Genomic DNA, 24,534 nt, shown 5'->3' on the forward strand with positions numbered 1-24,534 from the left:
ACTATAATCAAAACAGTCTGCCAATGGTATTGGCAGAAAAAGAGACAGACCTGAGGAACAGACTAGAGAGCCCAGAAATAAATCAACAAATACAGGGTCAATTAATTTATGACAAGGAGCCAAAAACATACAATAGAGAAAGAAAAGTCTCTTCAATAAACTGTGATGGGAAAACTGAAAAGCCATATGAAAAACAATAGAACTAGACTATTACCTAACACTATACATAAAAATTAACTCAAATTGGATTAAATATTTGAATGTAAGATCAGAAATAATAAGATACATAGACAAAAACACAGTCACTAAACTTACAAATCTTAGACTTAGAGGGGCCTCTGTGAACTTGACCCCAAAAGTAAGGGAAGTAAAAGTAAAAATAAGTGAAGAAAACTACATGAAACTAAAAGGCTTCTAAACAGTGAAAGAAACCATCAAAAAAACAAAAAATCAAAAACAGAATGGGAAAAGATATTTGCAAATGATGCATATGATAAGGGGCTAATATCCAAAATATATAAACTCAGGAGATACAAGATGGCAGGAGAGTAGGTAAAAGTTACACTCACCTCCTTGCAGAACCAATCTGGAATTACAACTAAAGTGTAGAACAATCAGCCTGAATAACCAACTGAAGACTAGCTGAACAGTAGTCTTATAATGAAGGATTTACAGAAGAAACCACATTAAGACTATTAGGAAGGACAGAGACACAAAAAGGTTAGCCCTGCACCCACATGCAGCAATTGCAAATTTGGAGGGAAATCTCAGCTGCAAAGGTCCCCGCTAAGAAGTGTGGGGTCACAACGACATGCTGGGCTCCCCAGTCCAGAGCACCAGAGCCAGAAAAAGGAGCCCATATAACCTCTGGCTGTGAAAATCAGTGAGGATTCTGTCTACCAGGAGCAGAAACCCAGGCAAACTCTTAAAAAGCCAGTACACAAAATGTCATTTGCAGCCCCTCACCCTGGGCCCTGGTAAGGGGAGGACAGCTTGGAGCAGACTGGAGTCATGCAAGAAGAGTCAGGGTTATGTAGACCCAGGGAGGGAGCTGAAGAATCAGCTGTCAGGGTCCTTGTGCTAAGTCTCTTTCCCACTGTGCCCCCAGACACTACCTTTCCTGGATTAAGCATTCCCCTCCATGTAGCATCAGTCTGGAGCATGCAATGGCCCCACCCTCTTGACTCTGTGTCAACTCAACCTGCCAAACTCACACCCTGTGATAAAGTTAGCTGCCTGAACCCATAATACAGAGGTCCAGGCAAACTCAGGTGGTGGGAGACTAGGTGTGTGGTTCAGAACAGCACCGACCCAGGAGATCCACTAGCCCCATCCTGCCCCACAGTGCAGACTTTCTAGGAAGCTCTTGAAAAGGTTCAGGCAGAGTCAGGAACAGACTAAGCTGTGGGGCAGGAGTCATTTTATCCTCACATGCCCAATGAGCATCACAGTTCCTGTGCGGAGTCGTCCCTTCACATGACCAAACTTTGGTCTGTTTGGGCCTGAGTAATTCTTCTGGCCTCAAACTGATGACCACCTGTGACCCCAACCCACTACAGAGATCCACAGAAACCTGGCAAGTGGTGGTTGGCCTTGGTGTATCCTAAAGCTTTCGCTGAGTAGCCTCAGATTCAGCACTGTGTGTGTATACACACACACAATTATATATATATGACCCACCTCAGAATAAAAGATACACACAGACTGAGAGTAAAAAACAGAAAAAGATATTTTATGCATATGGGAATGGAAAAAATAGGTTTGGGGAGCAATACTTACATCAGACAAACAGACTTTAAAACAAAGGGTATAACAAGAGAGAAAGAAGGACATCACATAATGACAAAGGGATCAATCCAATTGTAACTGAAAGCAGGTCTGGCTGCCTGCCACTATGAAAGCCAATACCCAATACTTTACCATGTGATCTCACCTTTAACTGTAACATAATCAAAAAAAGAAAAAAGCAAACAAAATATAACCAGAGACATTGAAATTAAGAACAATGTAAGAATAGCCAGAGGGGAGTGGGGAGGGGATAGTGGGGAGAGGGGTCTACAGGAGCTACTATAAGGACACAAGGACAAAATCAAGGGGGAGGGTAGAGGTGGGGGAGGAAGGTGGGATTGGCTGGGGTGGGGTGGAGGGATGGGGAGAAAATGCAGACAATTGTAACAATAAAAATTTTTAAAAATTTAAAAAAAGAAAAACCTAAAAGAGAATTTTTTATTAAAAATGTTTTTAAATTAAAAAAAAAAGAAAGCCAATACTTGATAAGCATGTGTTGATATAAACGAAAGTGGTTTATTTTCAGGTGCTGGCCATCTGGAAGATGGGGGATTTATGTCACAAAACCCATCTCCTCCTCTCATTGGAGGCAGCGGTTTTTTATAAGGATGGAGAGGGGAACAGAACAAAGAGCTCAAGGGAGGGGGTTGAAAAGTTCTGTATATGAAGACTAGGACAATCTATTCTGATAAGACAAATGATGGTCTGGTGAGGGTGTATCATCCTAGTTTATGTCATGTTCACTTTATGTCATCCTGGTACTGTGGTTGAAGGTCAATAAATCTCCCAGAGCTGGGATGCCTGAAGGTTAGGGTCTGTGTCTTTTGAAGTTAGTTACTAGGATTCTTACACAAACATGCTGTTCATGTATTAGCCATATTAACCAGAGTCAGCACTTACAGAAACAATGCCAAAAGAATGGGGGGTGGGTTACAATTTCCCACCGTTATAATTTTCCACTGTTACCCAACAAGAGGATATACCTCTTACAGATATGTGCACACCCAACATAGGAGCACGTAAATATATAAAGAAAATCTTGATGGACATAAAGAGATTAACAGTAATACAGTTATAGTAGGGGATTTTAATACCCTACTGACATCAATGGACACATCTTTCACACACACACACAAAAATCAACCAGGCAGCAACAATATTCACCAACACACTAGATCAGATAGATTTAATTGATATTTATAGAACATTTCACCCTAAAGCAGCAAAATATACATTCTTTTTCAGTACACATGGAAAATTTTCTAGGATAGACAACATGTTAGAACACAAAAATGTCCAATGAACTTAAGAAGATTGAAATCATATCAAGCATCTTCTCTGATCACAATGGTATGAAGCTAGAAATCAATTACAAGAGAAAAACTGAAAAATGTACAATGGAGGCTAAATAACATGTTAATTAACAACCAATGGGTCCACAATAAATCAAGGAAGAAATCAAAAGATATCTTGAGACAAGTAAAATGAAAATAAAACAATCCAAAATCTATAGGACACAGAAAAAGATGTAAATTTATAGCATTATAGGACTATCCCAAGAAACAAGAAAAATTTCAAATAAAAAATCTAATCTTATAGATAATGGAACTGGAAAAAAACCCAACAAACAAAGCCCAAAGTTAGTAGAAGAAAGACAATAACAAAGATCATAGGGGAAATAAATAAAATAAAGTTTACTATCAAAAAAATCAAAATTTCAGTGAAACAAGAGGTGTTTCTTTGAAAAGATAAACAAGATTATCTTCAATCAAACAGGATATCCTGTTAAGGTATTAGATAAAGGTATTAAAGGTAATCTAAAGATTAAGGTATAAGATAAATTAACTAGATAAAGACACTAAAGAAATAAAACTACAAGTCAATATTAAACTCGAACAAATATTCCAAAACTTTATATGGAACCACAAAAGACCCCGAATAGCCACAGCAATCATGAGAAAGAACAAAGTAGTTACCTGATAACAAGTTATACTACAAATGCTTAGTAATCAAAATAGCATGGTGCTGTCATAAAAATAGATACTTCAATCAACAGGGTGAAGATAGTCTATTCAATAACTGGTGTTGGCAAAATAAACAAATACATGCAAATAAATGAAACTAGACCTCTTTCTCATACCATATACAAGAATAAACTTAAAATGGTTTAAACACTTAAATGTAAGACTCAAAACCATAAAACTCCCAGAAGAAAACACATGCAGTAAAATATCTAGTATTTCATCCCAGGCAAGAAAAACAAACAAAACATTAACAAATGGGACTATAGCAAACTAAAAATTTTTTTGCACAACAAAGGAAACAATCAACAAAACAAAAAGACAACCTACTGAATGGAAAAACATATTTGCCAATGATTCAACTGATAAGGAGTTAATATCCAAAATTTATAAAGAACTCATAAAACTCAACATCAAAAACAAACAAACAAACAAACAAACTAAACAATCCAATTAAAAATTGGGCAGAGGGTGGAATAGACATTTCTTTTTTTTTAATTTTTATTGTTATTCAATTACAATTGTCTGCATTTTCTCCCCATCCCTCCACCCCACCTCAGCCAAACCCACCTCCCTCCCCCACCTCCACCCTCCCCCTTGATTTTGTCCATGTGTCCTTGATAGTAGTTCCTGTAATCCCCTCTCCTCACTATCCCCTCCCCACTCCCCCCTGACCATTGTTAGATTGTTCTTAACTTCAATGTCTCTGGTTATATTTTGTTTGCTTTTTTCTTCTATTCATTATGTTCCAATTAAAGGTGAGATCATATGGTATTTGTCCCTCACCACCTGGCTTATTTCACTTAACATAATGCTCTCCAGTTCCATCCATGCTGTTGCAAAGGGTATAAGATCCTTCCTTTTCTCTGCTGTGTAGAATTCGATTGTGTAAACATACCGTAGTTTTTGGATCCACTCATTTGCTGATGGGCACTTAGGTTGCTTCCAGTACTTGGCTATTGTAAATTGTGCTGCTATGAACATTGGGGTGCACAGGTTCTTTTGGATTGGTGTTTCAGGGTTCTTAGGGTATAATCCCAGCAGCGGAATTGCTGGGTCAAAGGGCAGTTCCATTTTTAGTTTTCTGAGGAAATTCCATATTGTTTTCCACAGTGGCCTCACCAGTCTGCATTCCCACCACCAGTGCACTAGGGTTCCCTTTTCTCCGCATCCTCTCCAACATTTGTTTGTTGATTTGTTTATGTTGGCCACTGTGACTGGTGTGAGATGGTACCTCATTGTGGTTTTAATTTGCATCTCTCTGACGGCTAGTGATGCTGAACATCTTTTCATATGTCTCTGGGCCCTCTGAATGTCTTCCTTGGAGAAGTGTCTGTTCAAGTCCTTTGCCCACTTTTTAATTGGGTTGTTTGTCTTCCTGGAGTGTAGTCGTGTGAGTTCTTTATATATTTTGGAGATCAGGCCCTTCTCTCAGGTATCATTGGCAAATATGTTTTCCCATACTGTTGGTTCTCTTTTCATTTTAATGCTGTTTTCTTTAGCCGTGCAGAACCTTTTTATTTTGCTGAAGTCCCATTTGTTTATTCTTTCCTTTATGTCCCTTGCTTTAGGGGACATGTCTGTGAGGATGTTGCTGCATGGAATGTCTGAGATTTTCCTGCCAATGTTTTCCTCTAGGACTTTTATGGTGTTACAACTTATATTAAGTCTTTTACCCACCTTGAATTTATTTTTGTGTATGGCGTAAGTTGGTGATCGAGTTTCATTTTTTTGCATGTAGCTGTCCAGATCTCCGAAGACCACTTGTTTAAGAGGCTATATTTGCTCCATTTTATGCTCCTGCCTCCTTTGTCAAATATTAAGAATAGAAATTTCTTAAAGAGGATACACAGATAGCCAATAGATACATGAGAAGATCCTCAATGTCACTAATCCTTAGAGAAATGCAAATTCAGACCACAATCAGATATCATCTCATGCCTGTCAGAATGGCTATCTTCAATAAATCCAGAAACAGTAAGTTTTAGAGAGGATGTGGAGAAAAACCCTTGAACACTATTTGTGGGAATGCAGCTTGGTGCAGCCACTATGGAAAACAGTGTGGAAGGTCCTCAAAAAATTAAAAAATGGAATTGCGTTATAATCCTGTGATTTCACTTCTTAGCATATAACTGAAAAAAACCAAAAACACTAATTCAAAAGAGTATATGCACCCGTATATTCACTGCAGAGTTACTTACAATAGCCAAGATACTGAAGCCACCGAAATGTCCATCATTAGAGGAGTGGATAAAAAATGGAATAGTACTCAGCCATAAAAAAGAATGAAATCTTGCCATTTGTGAGAGCATGGATGGACCTAGACAGTATTATGCTAAATGAAATAAGTCAGTCTGGGAAAGACATATACCATATGATTTCACTTATATGTGGAATCTAAAGAAAACACTAAATGAACATAGAAAATAGAAACAGACTCATAGATAAAGAGAACATTTTGATTGTTTCCAGATTGGGGAGGGAGGCCGGTTAGGGACTGGGTGAAAAAGCTGAAGGGAGTAAGAAGCACAAATTTATAGTTAAAAAATAATCACAGGCATGTAAAGTACAGTAAAGGGAATATAGTCAATAATAACATATGTTGCCAGATGGGTACTGGAAATATTAGGGGGAACCACTAGGCCATACACCTGAAACTAATATAAAATAATATGAAATGTTAAATGTAATTGAAAAATTTTAAAAAAGAACTCATAGAATTAATTCAACAACAACAAAAATTGCCATTACATGATAGGAAGAGGACTTAAACAGACAATTTTCTAAGGAAGACATAGATATGGCCAACAAATATCTGATAAAAATATTCCACATCACCAGCTATAAGAGAAATACAAATCAATACCAATACAACAATGAGATACCACCTTACACATTAGAATGACTGTTATCAAAAAATAAGTTTTGGAGAGGATGTATAGAAAAAGGAACCCATATACACTGCTAGTAGGAATGTAAATCGGTGCAGCTGCTATGGAAAACAGTATGGAGGTGCTTCAAATCATTAAAAATAGAGCTACCATATGACAGGCAATTCTGCTCCTGGGTATCTATCCAGAGACATTGAGAACAACTTATTTATAAATATCTATGTACCGTTATGTTCATTGAGCATTAGTCACAATAGCGAAGACATGAAAACCACCCAGTGTCCTTTGATGGATGACTGGATTAAGAGTGGTACATACATACAATGGAATAGTACTCAGCCACAAAACAGGAAGAAATATGGCCATTTGTGACAACATGGATGGATCTTGAAAGTATTATGCTGAGTGAAATAATTCAGATGGAAAAATACAAGATCCATAATATTTCACTCATATATGGGATAGTATACAAAAAGCAACAGGTGAGCAACAACAACAAAAACCCTCATAGATACAGATAACAGAATGATGGTAACCAATGATGGTTGGGAGAGGACACAAGAGGCAAGAGGGGTCAAATACAAGGTGACAAAAGGAGACTAGACCTCAGGTAGTGAGCACATAATAGAGTCTACAGACATTGCATTATTTTGTTGTACACCTGAAATTTATGTAATGTTACTAACAAATGTTACCCTAACAAATTTAATGTAAAAAAGAAAATATGAAAGAGTCAGTAAAAAACTCCTAAAACTAATGAGGAATTACAGTAGTGTGGCAGGACAGAAGGTTAATATATAAAAGTTAATCATTTTTCTATATACGGGCATGCCTTGGAGATACTATGGGTTCAGATCCAGACCACTGCAATACAGTGAGTCATAATCTTCTTTGGAGGTGGAGGGTCTTGCCTTCAATTGGTTAAAAAAAATGCAATATTTGGGAAACACAATAAAGTGAAGCACAATAAAATGAAGTATGCATGTAATAGCAATAAACAAGTGGAATTTGACATTAAAAACACAATACTGTTTACATTAGCATCTAAAAACAGAAATACTTAGGTATACATCTAACGAAATAAGTATAAATAGCTATATTTGAAAAACTATAAAACTCTGATAAATGAAATCAGAGAACAAAATACAGAGATGTATATACTCATGGATTGAAGGACTCAATACTGTCACGACATCAGTTTTTTGCAACTTCTATACTTACTGCAATCCCCATAAAAATCTCAGCAAGTTATTTTGTAGATATTTACAAATTGATTATAAAGTTTATGTGGAGAGGCCAAAGGCTTCGAATAGCAAACATATTATTGAAAGAGAACAAATGCAGAGACTACTTGACTTTAAGACTTACTATAAAGCTGCGGTTCTAAAGACACTGTGGTATTGGTGACAGAATATAAAAATAGATCAAAAGAACATAACAGAGCATCTACACATAGATACACATAAATATAGTCAACTGATCTTTGACAAAGGAGCAAGGACAATATAATAGAGAAAAGCCAGGTTTTTCAACAAATGGTGCTGAAACAATTTGACATCTATATGCAAAATATAAATCTAGACCAAGATTTTATACCTTTCAGGAAAATTAACTAAAAATGGATTATAGACTAAATATAAAACAAAAAATTATTAAACTGTTAGAAACTAACTTAGGAGAAAATCTATGGATTTGTTGATGACTCTTAGGACAAAATGCCAAAGGACAGTCCATGAAAGAAAAATTGATAAGCTGGACTTCATTAAAATTAAACATTTCTGCTCTGCAAAAGACACTGCCAAGAAAGTGAAAAAACAAGCCATAGACTTGTGTAAATATCTGCAGAAGACATATCTGATAAAGAACTGTTATCCAAAACACACAAAGAACTCTTAAAACTCAGTTATAAGAAAACATACAATCCAATTTTAAAATGGGTCAAAGATCTAACATTTACCTCACTAAAGAAGATATATAGATGTCAGGTTAGCAAATGAAAAGATGTTCTACATCATACATCATCAGGAAAATGCAAATTAAAACAACAACAAGATACATCTATTAGAGTAGCCAAAATCTGAATACTAACAGCACCTTGTGCTGATGAGGCTGTGGAGTCACAGTAACTTTCTCTTTCGTTGCTGGTGGGGATACAATATGGTGCAGCCACATTGGAAGACAGTTCACTGGTTTCTTACAAAACTAAACATACTCTTACTTTATAATCCAACAATCATACTTTTTTGAAAACAAGCTGAAAAGTTATGTCTATACAAAAGCCTGCACATGGGTATTTATAGCAGCTTTATTTACAATCACTAAAGCTTAAAAGCAATCAAAATTTTCTTCAGTAGGGCAGTAGATAAACAAGCTTGAGTGCTATAAAGAAATGAACTTTTAATCCATGAAAAGATATGGAAGAAACTTAAATGCATATTATTAAGTGAAAGAAGGCAATCTGAATATGCTACATACTACATCTAACATTGTGGAAAAGGCAAACTATGGAGACAGTAAAATGATCAATGGTTTCTAGGGTCTGGGGAGGGAGGAATAAATCAGCAGAGCACCAAGGATTTAGGGGGCGGTAAAACTGCTCTGTATGATACTATAATGATGAATATATGTCATTACACATGTACCCATAGAATGAACACCATCAAGTGAAGCCTAATTTAAACTACAGGCTTTTGGGTGGCGTGATGTGTCACTGCATGTTCGTAAGTTGTAACAAATGCACCACTCCAGTGGAGATGTTGATGATGGGAAATGCTGTGCATGTGGGGAGGCAAGAGGCATATGGAACATTTCTATACATTCCACTTGATTCAGGCATGAGCCTAAAACTGCTCTACAAATTAAGTCTATTTAAAAACCCAGCTAATAACACCAAAGTGATGAAAATGAACCACTAAAGACCCTACAACAATACTGGTGTAGCTCACAAATACAATGTTGAGAGAAAACAAAGTTGGACACAAAAGTATGTTTTGCATGATCCAGGTATTTGAAGTATAAGAATAGACACAACTAGTCTATGGTGTTAGCAGAGATAGCAGAAGGGAAATGTGGAGGCACTGGTGTGCTGGCATCCCACCATTTTTTCACTGGGTAGTGATTATAAGGATATATTCTTTCCAATCAGCATGCTGCATAATTTTGATTAGTGACCTTGTGAATATATGATGCTATACTTAGATAAAAAGTTTTTTTAATAAAATAAAGGGTAATGGTGTAGATATGTCATGGCACACCCTGAATATTGCATTGGTACTAACACATCTCTAAAGGGACATCACATACTAAGGAAGTCGGTCGTTATGTGAACAGTCTGAAATCAAGTCACAGAAAGCTGGAGAAGAAAGTGGGATCACTGAGCCTGACAAATGAGAAAGCTGGTGTGATTAGTGTCTCTGAACCTTGGCATCATTGCCAAACTGAAGAGCCTAGCTAGTCTGGGTTACCCAGAGGGTGGGATCAGCTCCCCCTTATGTGAGATTAGAACATATAGGGAGCTGTCCAAAAATGAGTGTGGTCTTACACCATGGAATCTATCATAACTCCAAGTGTTAGGCAGCGCCTACCTGTTCCATATACAGCCACCAATATATGAGCATCCCTTAAGTGCCAGGCATGGGGAAGAAACTATCCTTTCTCAAGGAGAGCTCAGTACTAGGTGGGAGAGGCCCAATCATAAAAATATGGACATCATCCCATACGATGTAATTACAGTAAAATCCCATTATAATACAGAAGTGGGATTCAAAATCCAATCATGTCAAATGTGCTACTGTGAGGTTAGTGAAGTGAACAAGTGGAATCTGCACAGCCCCATCTGCCTATCAGATGTAAATCCAACGTAGTCTCAGCCATGGTTTGGTGGCACCTGGTGGCAGGTGTCTGATCTGGCTCAAATATTGATGGGGACAATTCTGGGTCCTATGGCTGGCTGGAACTTCAGGACAATGGTAGGCTCTAGAATGCTCCTATTTATCTGGCACACATTTTTAGAGACACTAGGCTGGGAGATGAGTGGGTACAGAGAGCCAGCTGCTTTCCAATACACACCAATAAGAATCTAACTACCTAAGAGCCACAAGGAAGGATTCTTGCTTCTGCCTCTGGGTTAGAAGCTCTGCCTCTAACCCAAACTCATGAAATGGAGATAATCTCTAATGAGGATCATTTGAGTGCAAGGTAACAAGAAAATTCACTCTAGTGTGTCAGTGCGACCAGGATGGAATCTGGTGTGTTCTGGAAAGACTGATGACTTGTTCCACCATGAATGTAGGACCAGGACAACGATGACTGTTTCTTATAGCTGAGCACATCATGTCTCAAAGACCTGCAACCAGCGCTTTCAGGAGGACAAGGAAAAGGGAAGTGCCTGCTGCGGCCTCCTTGGTACACCAAGACACTACGTGGACTTCCTACATAACAATGACAAGACCCACCTGCATGTGTTGGACACGAGTTTTCAGTTGCTGTTTCATGGAGAATGGCAGCCCCTGAAGCTCAATGGGGTGGGGCTGCAGGTGGCCTCAGAACAAAGTTCTGTTTCCCAGAAACAAATGGATGTCTAAGGCAACACTATGTGCCTGGCTTGCACAGTGCTGTGCTCTATGTCTCAGGTCAGCAAACCTTTCTAGAAAGAGCCAGATGGTCAATATTTCATGATTTGCGGGCCATACTGTCCCTGTCACATATTCAACTCTGCTGTTTTGGTGTGAAAGTGACCAGAGGACATGTAAATGAAGGAGCCCTGCTGTGGATCAAGAAAACTTTATTTACAAAAACAGCAGCAGGTGAGCGTGTTTGGCCTGCAGCTTACCAAGCCTTGCTTGATGTAGATGAATAAATACAATCTAACTAGACCCACAGATACTGCTGACAGTTGGGAGGGGCAGACAAGTTTCTGGCCCAATATCGCAACAGTGAGGATTTTACGAATGAAGGCTGTTTTCAGGACATCATTTCAGTCTCAAATGCATGACTTGATTTAATTTACGGGGTTCATGTAAACTGTTCAGTATGCACTGTGGGTCAGTAGACTTCCACATGCTGTTTCCCCTGTTCCCTGAAATGTCTAAGCTTTGAAAATACATCATAGGCATTGTCATATGGTGGTGGCTCTCCACTGTATACATGTGGCCTCAGTGTGGTCCAAAATGATTGTAAGTCTGGGCCATGAACATAACGTGGTTATTAAAAAGAACATAGCCTTTCTTACCAAGGCCCAGTGGGAAATACATGTGCAAAGAATTCAGGTGCCAAAGCAGTCCCACTACATAAAAGGGGCTTTTACACTGCATTTATAATTCATTTACCTAACTCTCCTGAAGTGTGTGCATTCCTTTCTACCTGGGGAGAAGTAGGGCTGCAAATAGATGGACTCTGAAGGACAGAAACTGCAGAGCAGAGCACTGACCTGTTGGGAGACTGGAGTGGCTATTCCCACGGAAGCCTCTAGATGCCACTAAAGGTGGCTGGTAGAGCACACTGTCCTTCAATACTGCTTCAAAGGTCCATCTCAGTAAATGTCACAGCTCATGTATCAAGGGCTCAGACTGAAACTATGTTCACTGAAAACCTTGTACAGTTCCTTCAGCAGCTCTGGATAAACCAACCTCTGAAGGCCCAGTATTTTACTCTCCTAAATGAGCCATGTGGCAACATAACATATAAAACACCTAGAAACAGCCCTAGAAAAACCATGAATAGTAAGCAAACCACTCTCCTGGAGTGCTCTCCAACTCCTCCATGCTCCTCCTTCATCTGAGTCAAGTGGTTTCCAAGAAGCTACAAGGGAACCAGAGCAAGAGGCAAAGACAGCCCCTTTAGAGTCTCTGCATCGCTGTGGCCTGCTCAGTGTGGCCGTGGCCATGGCTCCACTCCCTGCCCTGCAGTGTGACTGGGGACCAGGCCCTGTCTCTAACAGCACCGCCTTGTCAGAATGCAAGCCAGCCACAGATAGAGCTCCCAATTCACTGTTTCATAGAAAGAGGGAAATTTTAAAGGGAAAAGCTCAAATATTCCCTCAACCTTTTGTCAAAGAAATGACACAAAATTATTCATTCCTCTGATAGCTGTAGGCAGTTCTAAGTGAGGCTCTTCATGGAATCCTCGTTGCCATGGATCCCCTGCGGTTCTTCTGAGGTCTCAGGTGACTATGACTTTCTGGAGCCCAGGGGCTTTCTCCTGTTGTCTGTGTGGATTCACAGGCACCAGAGGCCTGCAACTGCTTAGACAAAGGCAACAAACTATGAGTGAGGCAGACTTGCCAGGGGCTCTCAGTGCTGGGGAAAACCTGCAGCCACAGGGTTGGCTCAGGTAGAAGTGGAGAGGTCATGGGTCAAATGTCGTACCCTTGTTAGTGCTTGGAGCTCTCCTCATTACAGACACACATACTCATTCAGGCTCTGCACACATATACATACCACATGCACACAGACACATGCCTTCCAGCAGGGTGGGGTCTCAGGTGTCATGAAGATACCTCTCCAGATCTGCCCACTATGGGCTGCGAGCACTTGAGAGTGGGACTCTGTGTCCACCCACCGGCCTGATACCTATCCCCACACCTGGAACCCAATTTAGGGCTGATAAATGTCTTTAGAATGAATAGATATACCAAGGAGAATAGAACAGAATAAACTTACACTCTCTTTAGTAAGACCAGCTGACCCCTGACCAGGCCAAGGCCCAGTACCCTACTTAGCCTCACTGTCAAATATGTATTTAGAGTGTGGATGCCCTTCACTGACCACGCTGGGGATAAATGGAGAACAGATGATGGATGACCCCATCCTCAGGGAGCCTGCATTTCAGCCAGGACACAGAGACAATTGTCATGTAAATATAAATACTTTCTTAGGAGGAGTGAATGGGAACATGGAGAGCTGGGTAAGGAGGCTCCATCACAAGGGTTAGGGGCACCCTCAGGCATGCAGACAGGAGAGGGGCATCCAGACCTGCGGAGACAGCTGCAGAGGCCCCACAGGAGCCTGCAGTGTGGGCTATAGAGACAAGGGACCTGGACATCAGCATGGCTGGGAGTGGAGTGAGCCAGGGGCCAAGTGTTGCCAAAAGGCCTGGGAGAGGGCAGGTAGAGGGTCAAGTAGGGTCATATAGACAGCACAGACTTTGATGTTGACTCTAAGGAAGAGAGAAGCCATGTGACACACGGTGAAAGGCTCTTGGACTCCATCTGCTGAGGGAGAATGGGCTGGGGGCACCCACAATGAGCCAGGGAGACAGTCGGGCAGAGTGCACACAGGGTGTTAGGCCTATCCTGGGAGAAGAGATCACACTGTGAATAGTTTTGAAAATGCTTCTTGACCAAGTTTCAGATCTATCCCTAGCTTTGTCTACAAATCAACATGGTTCCCAGTACAGTTTGTCTGACCCTCCTCTTGATGTTGAAATAAGGGGTTGGGCAAGGACAGTCTTCAGCAGCCCCCTAGGCTTCCTCTGACCCGTGTTCCCTGGTCACAAGTGCCTATGAATTGATCCCTTCAGTAATGGCACTTCCTTTACACAGGCCAGGTGGCACTCTGAGACGGCTGAAGGGCTGCAGCCCAGCTGGAAGTAGGGATCCAGAATCTAAGAGCCAAGGTAACTGAGTTCCTTGGGTAACTTTTTCAGGGCAAAGTAGCCTGAGCAGAATGCAGAGCTGAGGAAGAAGAGGAGACAGAGTCCGTGCCTTTCCTGGGGTTTATCGGCTTTGGTCCATGATCACCAACTTCCTGAGTGTTCCCAGCCCTAGAGCATTCCTAACTGCCCCACAGGAAGAAGCAGAGATGACACAGTGGGCACAGGGGGCACCCACTGATGGGGACAGCAGCCTTGCCACAGGGCTGAGGGGACTTCTACCCTTGGGCAATTCTCCCAATATTAGACACCAGGAAAATGAGAGTACAGTGGACTAGTCATGGAATTCTAAGCTCTCCTTGTAGCATGTGTCCTAGGAAGGATGTTTATTTCTCTGTGAGAATTCTGGGCTAATACAAAAAGTCATATGTATCTGATAGAACTGCAACTTTTCCTGGAAAAGGAAGAAAGCAGAGTAGCAGAAAGCAAACATTTATTGAATGCCAATTCTGAGCTCAGTTCTAAATGCCCTTGCTCACTGAATCCTATTATCAACTCCATTTCATACTTTAAAAAGAGACTCAAAGACTAAGTAAATGTCCCAAAGTCACTGGTGCCAAAGCCACAATAACAAAAAACATATCATAATCTGAATCTTTGTCTACCTGACTCTAGAGCCCAAACTGCCCCCATTTGATGTTTACCTAAGCCTGTCCCCTGGATCAGAAAAGCATCATTTGGGATTAATGCTGAGTTGATTCACAAAGGAGAAAATGCCCACATGTTGGAAATGATGATTAAATATCCAGCAGTGTAAGCTTTTATGGAAGGGTTGACACCAACAGGAGAAAAGTCTGATGGATCAGAACTATGATGGTATTCTGAAAGGGTTTCTGCCAACTCAAAGTATCCCTCAGTGCTGGCTGGGGAAGGGAAGGTGTGAGCTGGTGATCAGAAAGAAACTCTCACTGTGCCCACAAGTCCTGTGGTTTTGATAGGGGACTCGAGAGTTGGAAAATTTTAGTTTAAGGTAAAAAGTTATAAGCCCAGCAAGTAATGTATATGTTAAAAGCTTTTGTTTCAGAAACTACAGATAAGGCCTGTCCTGGGAAAACAGCTGACCTCCTTCCTGGGGCACTGCTAAAGATTACCTCCTGGGAACAACTGGAGGCATCCAGGCCTTTGTGTTCCAGGGAGAGACAGATGATCACCGACTCCTGGGAACAGCTAACTGCCCAGGACAGGAATGTTGCAACTTCTTTCACCTAATCCTCCCTGAATCTCAAAGCCCTCACCACACTTTGTTTATTCCCTGCTATAAAAAACGGTGGCCTGGAAAGAAAAGACAAGATGGTCGGTTAGGGTATGAACCCGCCATCTTCTCAGATCACCAGCCATCTGAATGGCCACCCATAAAGATTCAATTGCTGTCATTGCTTCTTGGGTTTGGTAGTAACAGGCAGCCTGAATGCCGGTGCCTTTTCCAGTTTCCGTTTTGTACATGGCAAGCATGATGGGAGGCTAGAGGGTTAAGATTCAAGCAAACAGTGTGAGCCTCAGGACCCCACTGTAAGTTGGGTGCAAAAGTGGTTCTACCATGGGCCACACACAGCCTGAGAAAATCTCATGACCTTGGAGGATTCTTGAGCATTACAGAGTGACTTCACTAAAGGGCAGCCCCAGGCCTTTAATCCAACACACCTCCCAGCAAGGTGATAAAAATGTTCTTACTCATTGAAAGTTACATGGTCAGAGTCCAATAAATACTTGCTGAAACCTGTAGTTGAGTGAAAATATAACATGGAGTAGGCTGCCACAAAAAGGAATGGACCTCAAGGTCCTGTCTCATAGGCCAAGCCCTAACCTCAGATCTTTACTTGCCTCACTTAGCCCTCCCCACCCCCAGGGTAGGTATCAGTGTCCTAATCTTGAGGATAAGGAGCTGGTGGCCCAGTAATGTTAAGTGTTTCCCTAAGGTCATACAGTTCAGGTCCCATGTGGGATTCCCCAGCTTCACAGTCCCTGCACCAAACCTAATCCCTCCTGTGGATGTAGAGGGCAGCACACACCACGGGCTCAGCCTGGAAGGAACCAGCTAACCGAGCCAGGGAACAGCATACTGCTTTCCTTTAGTCATTGTATTTGCCCATGTGCAGCTTTGGGGGTGGGACTAAAACAGGCTTTTTATAGCTGCTTTTTAAAAAGTAATCATTCACTTCCTTCTTAAATGAAACAAAAACTTTGATTTTGGAATGACTTTAATGAATGCAATTGTAATAGGACTGTTCAAAATCCAGCAGCAAAGGTAAAAATCTTGCTTTGATCCATCTGCTTCATGCCTTTCATTTATTTTTTAAAATATTTTATTTACTTATTTTTAGAGAGAGGAGAAGGAAGGGAGAAAGAGAGGGAGAGAAACATCAATGTGTGGTTGCCTCTTGCATGCCCCTTACTGGGGTCCTGGCCTGCAACCCTGGCACATACCTTGACTGGGAATCTAACTGGCAACCCTTTGGTTCGCAGGCCCATGCTCAATCCGCTGAGCCACACCAGCCAGGGCACTTCATGTCTCTTAAAACTCAATCAATCCCACCACAATGATGCCCTTTAAAGGTAAGTTAGCACCACTGTGGATTTTAGAGACCCCTCTTTCCTTGCAGACTCCAGAATGGAGCATATCCAAACAGCAAGATGTTTCCCAAAGGCAAAACCTAGTTGGCTTGACTCAGCAATACAAAAACACGAGAACCATTTGGTCCCTTGAGGTGTGACATGAACAGAACAACAGTGCAGATGCACTGCAAGAAGTGGGCTCAGATGCCCATGGAAGGAAAACAGCTGGCAGGCAATGCCAGCAACAGGAGACAGAAACCAAGTGGGAGTAGAAGGGTCATGGCACATTAGCCTAGCCCCCTGGAGGCTTTGTTTGGAGATGTTTGGAGGTGAGAGATGCAGGTATAGCAGGTTCTTAGTAGGGGTGCTGTGCTCCACCCTACATAGAAGTGTGTAAGTGGGTGTTGGCAACAAGGCTATGTAAACATGGAAGAAGTGTTGCAGCCCAGTTTTTGTTGGGAATTATGCCCAAGGATCTCTAACTCTCCACATTTATCCCCAGGATTCAAGAAAAGAAAGTCCTTCAAAAACATTTTGAGATGTGTCCCTGCCCAACTGGCCTACTGTGGAAACAGGAGACCCCAAGAGCTTCTTATGGCTGCTGCTTCTGCCCCTCAATTTCAACTCAAATGTCACTTTCCTGAAGGGCCCTCATGACCACATCACACCTCAACAGTGAAAGCTCATTTACAGCTTAGGGAAGGTATAGTGTGAGCCCTGTTGCTTTTTTCCTTTTTGTAATGCAAGTGCCTGACTTAAGCTTTGATTGTCTAGGCATCCACCTCTAAGAAGACTGTCTGGAATAAACACATTGCAGCTACACAAACTAGGTAAGGAGTCAGACTGCCTCCCCCACTAAGGCTCCTGTTTTAGAGACCTAGGCTCATTTCCATACTGGCCATTTGGGTTATGTGGGGTTTTTCTTTTTCTCTTCCCATACTTTAAAATTCCCACGTTTATGTTTTAAATTCACCATTAAAGACTGAGCCCTCGAAACCCTAGGCTCCCACCCTTGACCTGAAAAAAAGCAGAACCCCAGGCCCATATGCCCTTTCTCTCACCTAAGACCTCACTGTATGTAATAAACCTGTGTCTTTTCCAAGTTTCCTGATGGTTATTGCTGAAGGGTGTTGCGTAATCATACTAAGAACCACAGGGCTGGTACACTCACAACAATGGTTATTGATAGACTGAGACCAGTACAAAACAATCACCTCCCAACATAATTCAAAATAAAAACAATGCCAACCACAGAATAACTCTAAGGAAGTCTAGCAGAGTTCTAATTTTTCCTATGAGGACTAGTTTAATGTTTTTTGAAGTATCAAATATTAAATGCTATCACTGAGTATTTTGGAGCATTTTACTAAATACCAGACCTCCTGGGTGACTAGCATATCTCATTATTCTCTGAAACTGTCTTCTGAACACTTATTCCTTGACTCACTGTTGTCTGTTTCTCCCACTAGACTTCAGGCTCCAGGACAGCAGTGAGTCTGTCTGCAACTTTCAGATAAAGCATAGCTCCCAGTAGTGTCGGGATGTTACATTTCTATTAAGTAGACAAATGTCCCTCTCTACTCTTGTCCAGTGGGCTCTGGTCTTCATCTTGAAGCTCAGTGTCCCAGGAAAAGGATGGAAGAATGGAGCCGGTTATGGTGGTGAAGGAAAGGCAAGCTTTGGCATCCTGCAGGAGAAGCAGGGGAGGGGGACTCCAGGGCTCTGTAGTTGTCAGTTCACGGTAAGCTCTCCTCTTGGAAATTCTGGAGCCTATACACAAGGGTTAGCAAGGGCCCATCCACACCCTGAGATGTTGTTGGAGTCCCTGCTATTGGTCAAAAGAGACGGCACAGGATATCACAGGATCCCAGAGGGTTCATCTTCAGGGCAGGTTCTTGAGAGTCCATTGGGCAGAGAAGTGAGCAAGGCAGGGGTTCTGTCTGTCTGACACTCAGGGCAGCTTGCCACAGTCACCTCAGACTAAGAGAAAGAGGAAGTGAGGAGATGGGGAAAGAGAGAGCTGGGGGTAGGGATGAGGGGAGCCTGGATGCCAGAGGACAACTGGAGTTAGCTTCAGAAAACCTTGACAAAAGGAAGGAATAAAGAGTTGAATGTAGAATGAAAAAACAGACTATTCACTGTCATGCTGAACAATGGAACAAGACATAAACAGCAGCCATGCACTGGACATGCCAATTTTGCTCAGAAGTGGTGCACAAAATACCCTAGCAGCCTCCCATCCTAGAAAGCTCAGGGCCACACAGCCAAGTGGTGCACTGTGCAGATGGAGAGAGAGAGAGAGAGAGAGAGAGAGAGAGAGAGAGAGAGAGAGAGAGAGAGAGAACAATGTCCTCTCAGAAGTGGGAAGAATGTGGGCTTCAAACTCAGAGATTTGAGTTAGAATTCCAGCTCTGTTATTGACAACTTTCTATTGGGGTGGTGGAGGGGGAGAGAGAAGAGGTGGTAGAGGGAGGAAAGGAGAAGGAAAAGGAAAGAGAGCAACAGAAGGAGGAAGGATAGAGAGGCCCAAGCCACCAGCTCTGGGTAAAAGTGGCAGCCTCTTTGAGCTTTGGTTCCAACATCAAGAAGACAGTGAGGATGAAAAACAAGTGTTCTACAGTAAATAACATCACAGGGTGATCTCATCATAAATTCCTAACTGGGCAGGTCCTGCCCAAGTATATAACTTCTTCGCTAAAAGGCTTAACTTTGCCTTAAACCAGCCCTGTCCATTGTTTCTGTGCACCTAGGCTAACACACCTCTGAAATAAGACATAACCACTCTCTTACAAGAGAGCACATAAACTTGTTAACTATCCTGTAATCCAATCCCACCCTTGTTCTCTCCACCTCCATGAAATCTTCCTTTTGTCCCCTCCTTAATTCCAAATACATACAACAAGTTTCAAAACTGTAATTCTGTGAAGCATTTGAGGTCTTGCTCCAGGTATATGTCCTCAATTTGGCTCAAATAAGCTCTTATAAAATTTTTCTACAGCTTGGATGTTTCTTAGGTAGACAACAGGCTCTAACTATTTCCCTTGGAACCTTGGTGATTGTGAAGATAAAGTCTCAGTAATCACATTGGCTGGTGTGGCTCAGTTGGTTGGAGCATTGTCCCATAACTGAAATGTTGCATGTTCAATCCCAGCCGGGGCAAATGCCTAGGTTGCGAGTTTGCTCCCTAGTCTGGGTGCGTATCGTGGCAACCAATTGATGTTTCTCTCTTGCATCGATATTTCTCTCCCTTCCTCTCTATCTAAAAGCAATGAAAAAAAAAATGTCTTTGGGTGAGGATACAAAAAGAAATCATAAAAATAAAACCTCAGTACAGATAACAAATCCATGAGAACTGCTTCACTGCCACCCAGCATAAACAGAAGTGTCAAAGACTCTCTGGCGCCCTCCCCTGAAAATAAGGAAGGAGGGAGCCCCACAGATAAGAATGGGGCACAGTGTGTCATGGATGTGAAAGGGCCATCAAGGGCTAAGGGCTGTCACCTCTGTCCTCTGATGCTTGCCAATCTCCAAGGCCTTTCACTTGCTCTCCTAGTTCAACTCCACTGGTAAGTACTGTTTGTCACTAACTGGGTCCCTCTGGATCTCTAGAAGACAGGGCAGTGACATGTTGGTTTCTGCTCCCAACCACCCAGCCCTGTGACCTGAAGGGGATCTTTGCAGAGTTTCCCCTCATGAATCCCTCTCTCGGGGTCTGTGAGAGTCCTAGAAAGACTTCATTTCTCTGCACCTGAATTACTGCTTAGACACATGGCTCAGGGGAGAAGGGTCCTGCTCTGAGAGCACCCTGTCAGCTCCTGGTGCAGCCATGTGTCAGGAGTGTGCCATCTCATTTCAGCCAACAAAACCTCCTCAGGAGGTAGATGTAATTCCATTCCCACTTAGGGTGGCCCAGTGGGTAGGGCAGATCTCAAGCAGAAGCATGATTCAAATGGGTGGGAAGGCAACCGGGCTCTGGGCTGGAAATTGCTGTATGATGACTGTTCACAGAGGCCACCTTACCTTAGTGAAGGTCAGGCAGTCCTTGTCCTGGTCTTGGTCCTTCATCTCAAAGTCATATAGGGCCTTGCCTTGGGGTGGGGCAGGTGGCAGGGGCCGGAGGCACTGTATGTAGCTGGCCGGTAGAAAGCCATGGGCACCACCCAGTTCCCCGTGGAACCAGTGCTCGTCCACCCTGCGCCGCAGGATGATGACATCTCCCTTGTTGAACTTGAGGTCACCAGGCTCTTTCCCCTCATAACTGTAGAGGGCTTTGCCATAGGGAAGCTGGGAAGGACTCTGAAAACAAAATACAACACCAGTCACTCGGTGCAGCCTTCCTGCTGCCTGGGCAGCCTGGAGTGCAGGGCTCCCATGTGCTGAGGGCACACGCAGAATGCCCTTGCATGGAAAGTCTTTCAAAGAAACAGATCCCCTGTCACAGGAACATGCAAGTCCAAGGCCCTGCCTAGATAAGAGAGTCCATAAGAGGGCCCTGTGATGGTCATTCCCTCTCCAATTATGCATCAGAGGGGTCATGCACAGCCCTGGACCTTGTGTATGCACCAGCTCACTCTGTGCTGGAAAGGACTTTGAAGCAGGGGCTGAATAATCTTCATTTACAGGGGAAGAAACTGAGCATGGAGAGCCTGAAGCCCCACACCTGTAAGGATAGGGCAAAATCTGCATCTAAGGGCTCTGATTCCAGAGTGTTCTCATCCACTACTCTGTGCTAAATTGATTTCCATTGGGTGCTCTTTCTATCTGCCAGATTTCCAACAATTATCTTCCAACAAAATTTTCCTTACTTTGTCTCTGAAACTTCACAGCAACTCAGAACATGCCTCAAGGTGGGTTTCAAGTTGAGGCAACAGACTTGCACAGACTGTACTGTGTGTGCCCTTCCCACTTGTAGCATACGCCTCTGATGTATGGTCCCAAAGGACAGCCATCCTGGTCAGGGAAGGTAGACACCACCCCTGGGACCTTGACCCTCAATGCATCATAAGTTCTAACAAGTGGTCCCTGGTTTTCACAGAGACCCTCGACCATAACTCACAGTTGTTTGATGCCTATAGCAGTCTGGTGCAAAAGTACAGTTTCAAGAGTATAAAATAGTATCCTCTTAATGACATGTGATATTCCTGTTACTCTGTCAAGCTAACACTTTCAAAAGTGATTTGCCATCTTTTGGCCGCAAACAGTGACTAGCTCTGAAACCCAAACAGATTTCTTCACAATCTTATGCTCTTCAGCAATAAGGTGTCTGTCAAACTACCCTGCAACTTGATGTCCTCATCCACTCCCTGGGCAACTCTCACTTAACTGGACCTGTTTTATAAAGACCAGTGGCCACATGGGTTTCTCTTCTTCTTGTTTATCAGTGGCCAAAACCCACTCAACTGAGTAAGCTTTGCCAAAGGTCAATTCGATGCCCAAAGAAAACCAAAAATGTTACTATTGTCCCCATGTCAACACCCAACAATTTCCCTAACAGAAGCTGCATTTTCTCACTGGAGCTGCCTAAGCCAAGGATTTCTGTAGTCTTTGAATCATTCAGTACAGGCACAAAAGCCTAAAGCAGGAGCGCACGATAAAGCTCTTTGTAAAGGATTTAATAGCACATTGGCAACTCAGTCTCCACGCATTTGTGTTTCAGAAATGTCAAACACAGGAGTTAAAAGAGAACCTGCTGGCAAACTGACAAACAGCCACCACTAACGAATTAAATAGGAACACATGAGGATTTGCAGATCTTAATGAAGAAAAAAATCAGTTTGCTTCCAGTAACACTCATCCTGGCAGGCACTGCACTGTATGCACAGTAGACTGCAACAGGCCTCAATTTTAGAGAGCTGGGCAAAGGGGTAACTTACAATCCAAGGACTGTGACCATGAAAGAATGGAAGAGGCTATGGGCTGTGGGCCACACAAGAGCCAGTCAGCCCCCAACCCAGGAGTTCCAAATCAAGGACAATTTTGCGCCTGGGGGACATTTGGCAATGTCTGAACACATGTCTGGTTGTCACAGCTGGGAAGCAGGCACTATTGGCATATAATGTGTAAAAACCAGGGATGCTACTAAACAGCCTACAGTGCAGGGGATGCCCTACCCCATACATACACAGAATTACCAGGCCCAGAAGGCCAATTGTGCTGAGCCTGAGAAAGCCTGATGCAGCCCTTAGGTTAATCAACAAAACAACAGTGTATCTTTCTTGTTCTATTTGAACTTGGTGTATCACTGTTGGGAAACGCCCTGCCTGGTTTCAGAAGCTGTAAACCCCCTTGGCTAAAGCTGAGTCACAGACCTTGGGACTATAAGCCACTAAGGAGACAAAGCTTATCTCCCTGGCAGGGGCTGTCGCCTCTGCCCACTTCACTTTACCCTGCTTGGCTCTGAGCCTGACCAGTTAGCCAATGATGGGTAAGATTCCTCAAGGGAGGGATGACCTAAGACAGTCACGGTCATGAAGAGGCCCACAGGGAAGGACTTGGGGAGCTATAGAAAAAAGGGGTGATGGACCCTTGCCCCTCGGCTTTGACATAGCCTGAGTCCTCATTCTGTCTGCAAGAAGTCTCCTAATCTCTTGGCTGCCTTACTTCCCCTGCTAGACTTAAGCCTGAAACAATGCCAGAGGCAGGTATGGCCCTATGTTGGAAAGGGCAGGTTCCCTGGGGAGACCAGGCCTAAAAAAGAATGTATAAAATCCTGTGAAACCTGCTTTGCTAATACCCTCAATTTAAATGATAAGGGTCCAAGCCTGAAATAAGTTTGTTTCCCAAAGTCTTATAGCCCTTTAGCTAACTGACCCTGACTCAGAATAAGCCCTCAGAGTTCTTTGTTATCTATTGTTTGATCCTTACTGCCTGACAATGATTGATGAGCTTTACCTATATTCCTGTGCAAAATGAACCCAATAAAAGCCCATGGAGGAAAAGGCTCTTGGCCCTTCTCCTTTGAGAGATTAGCCACCTTTCCTCCCCAAGCAGATCATGTCTTGGTAGACTTATTCTCATCCATGGCAGCCAGGGGGGCCTTGCGGGCGGAGCCCCCCGCCCCACATCACAACTTTAAAAATTAAATATAACATTTATTTCTGTGATATATTTTCACTAGTGACCATATGGAGCCGTTGATATACCCTTTGAGGTAAGATGAGTTAAAGAACTGAAGAAAAAACTTACTGTTAATCTTCAAAACTGGCCTCAACTAGGCACACAAAAGAAAACGTCACTTTGTCACAGACCAACTCCATTTCCTTTGGTAACCAGACTAAGAGGGTCATAGTCAAAGTAGTACTATAAGAGCCGTCCATGTTGAAGCTGTTTGATCCTTTTGCACTATGGACAACAAGGGTGAGCAGGAGCCGCCATGTGCACTTCTGTTTCGACGCTCTGCCTCCCTCTGTTCACTTTCATGGCATTTCTACACACACACCTCCCCTCCCCCATTGTGGAGGGCACACTGGCATTACTACTCTGACCTGCCTACACCAGCTTACTAACTCTGTTGACAAAGATGATGCTTCCAAGCACCAGTTACACTCATGTTGTACAATCCTGGCCCAACCTGCCTAGTGAGGCTGGGAAGGACCTGGGTGTAGTGAAGAGAGATCCAGACACTGCCTTGT

The 24,534-nt window shown here is 42.6% G+C and overlaps 1 protein-coding gene across 5 annotated transcripts in view; it reads right to left on the bottom strand.

The window, feature by feature from the left end:
- The window catches only part of SH3RF3 (SH3 domain containing ring finger 3), a 399,165-nt gene that overhangs the window by 181,674 nt on the left and 192,957 nt on the right, over nt 1-24,534 (bottom strand). For all 5 annotated transcript variants that reach the window (XM_053920589.1, XM_024552410.3, XM_053920587.1 and 2 more), the window contains one exon: nt 20,924-21,199. In XM_053920589.1, the coding sequence (XP_053776564.1) occupies nt 20,924-21,199 (276 nt within the window). The remainder of the gene's footprint in view (nt 1-20,923; nt 21,200-24,534) is intronic.

Source organism: Desmodus rotundus, chromosome 3 (assembly GCF_022682495.2).
Source record: "Desmodus rotundus isolate HL8 chromosome 3, HLdesRot8A.1, whole genome shotgun sequence".
Taxonomy (NCBI): Eukaryota; Metazoa; Chordata; class Mammalia; order Chiroptera; family Phyllostomidae; genus Desmodus; species Desmodus rotundus.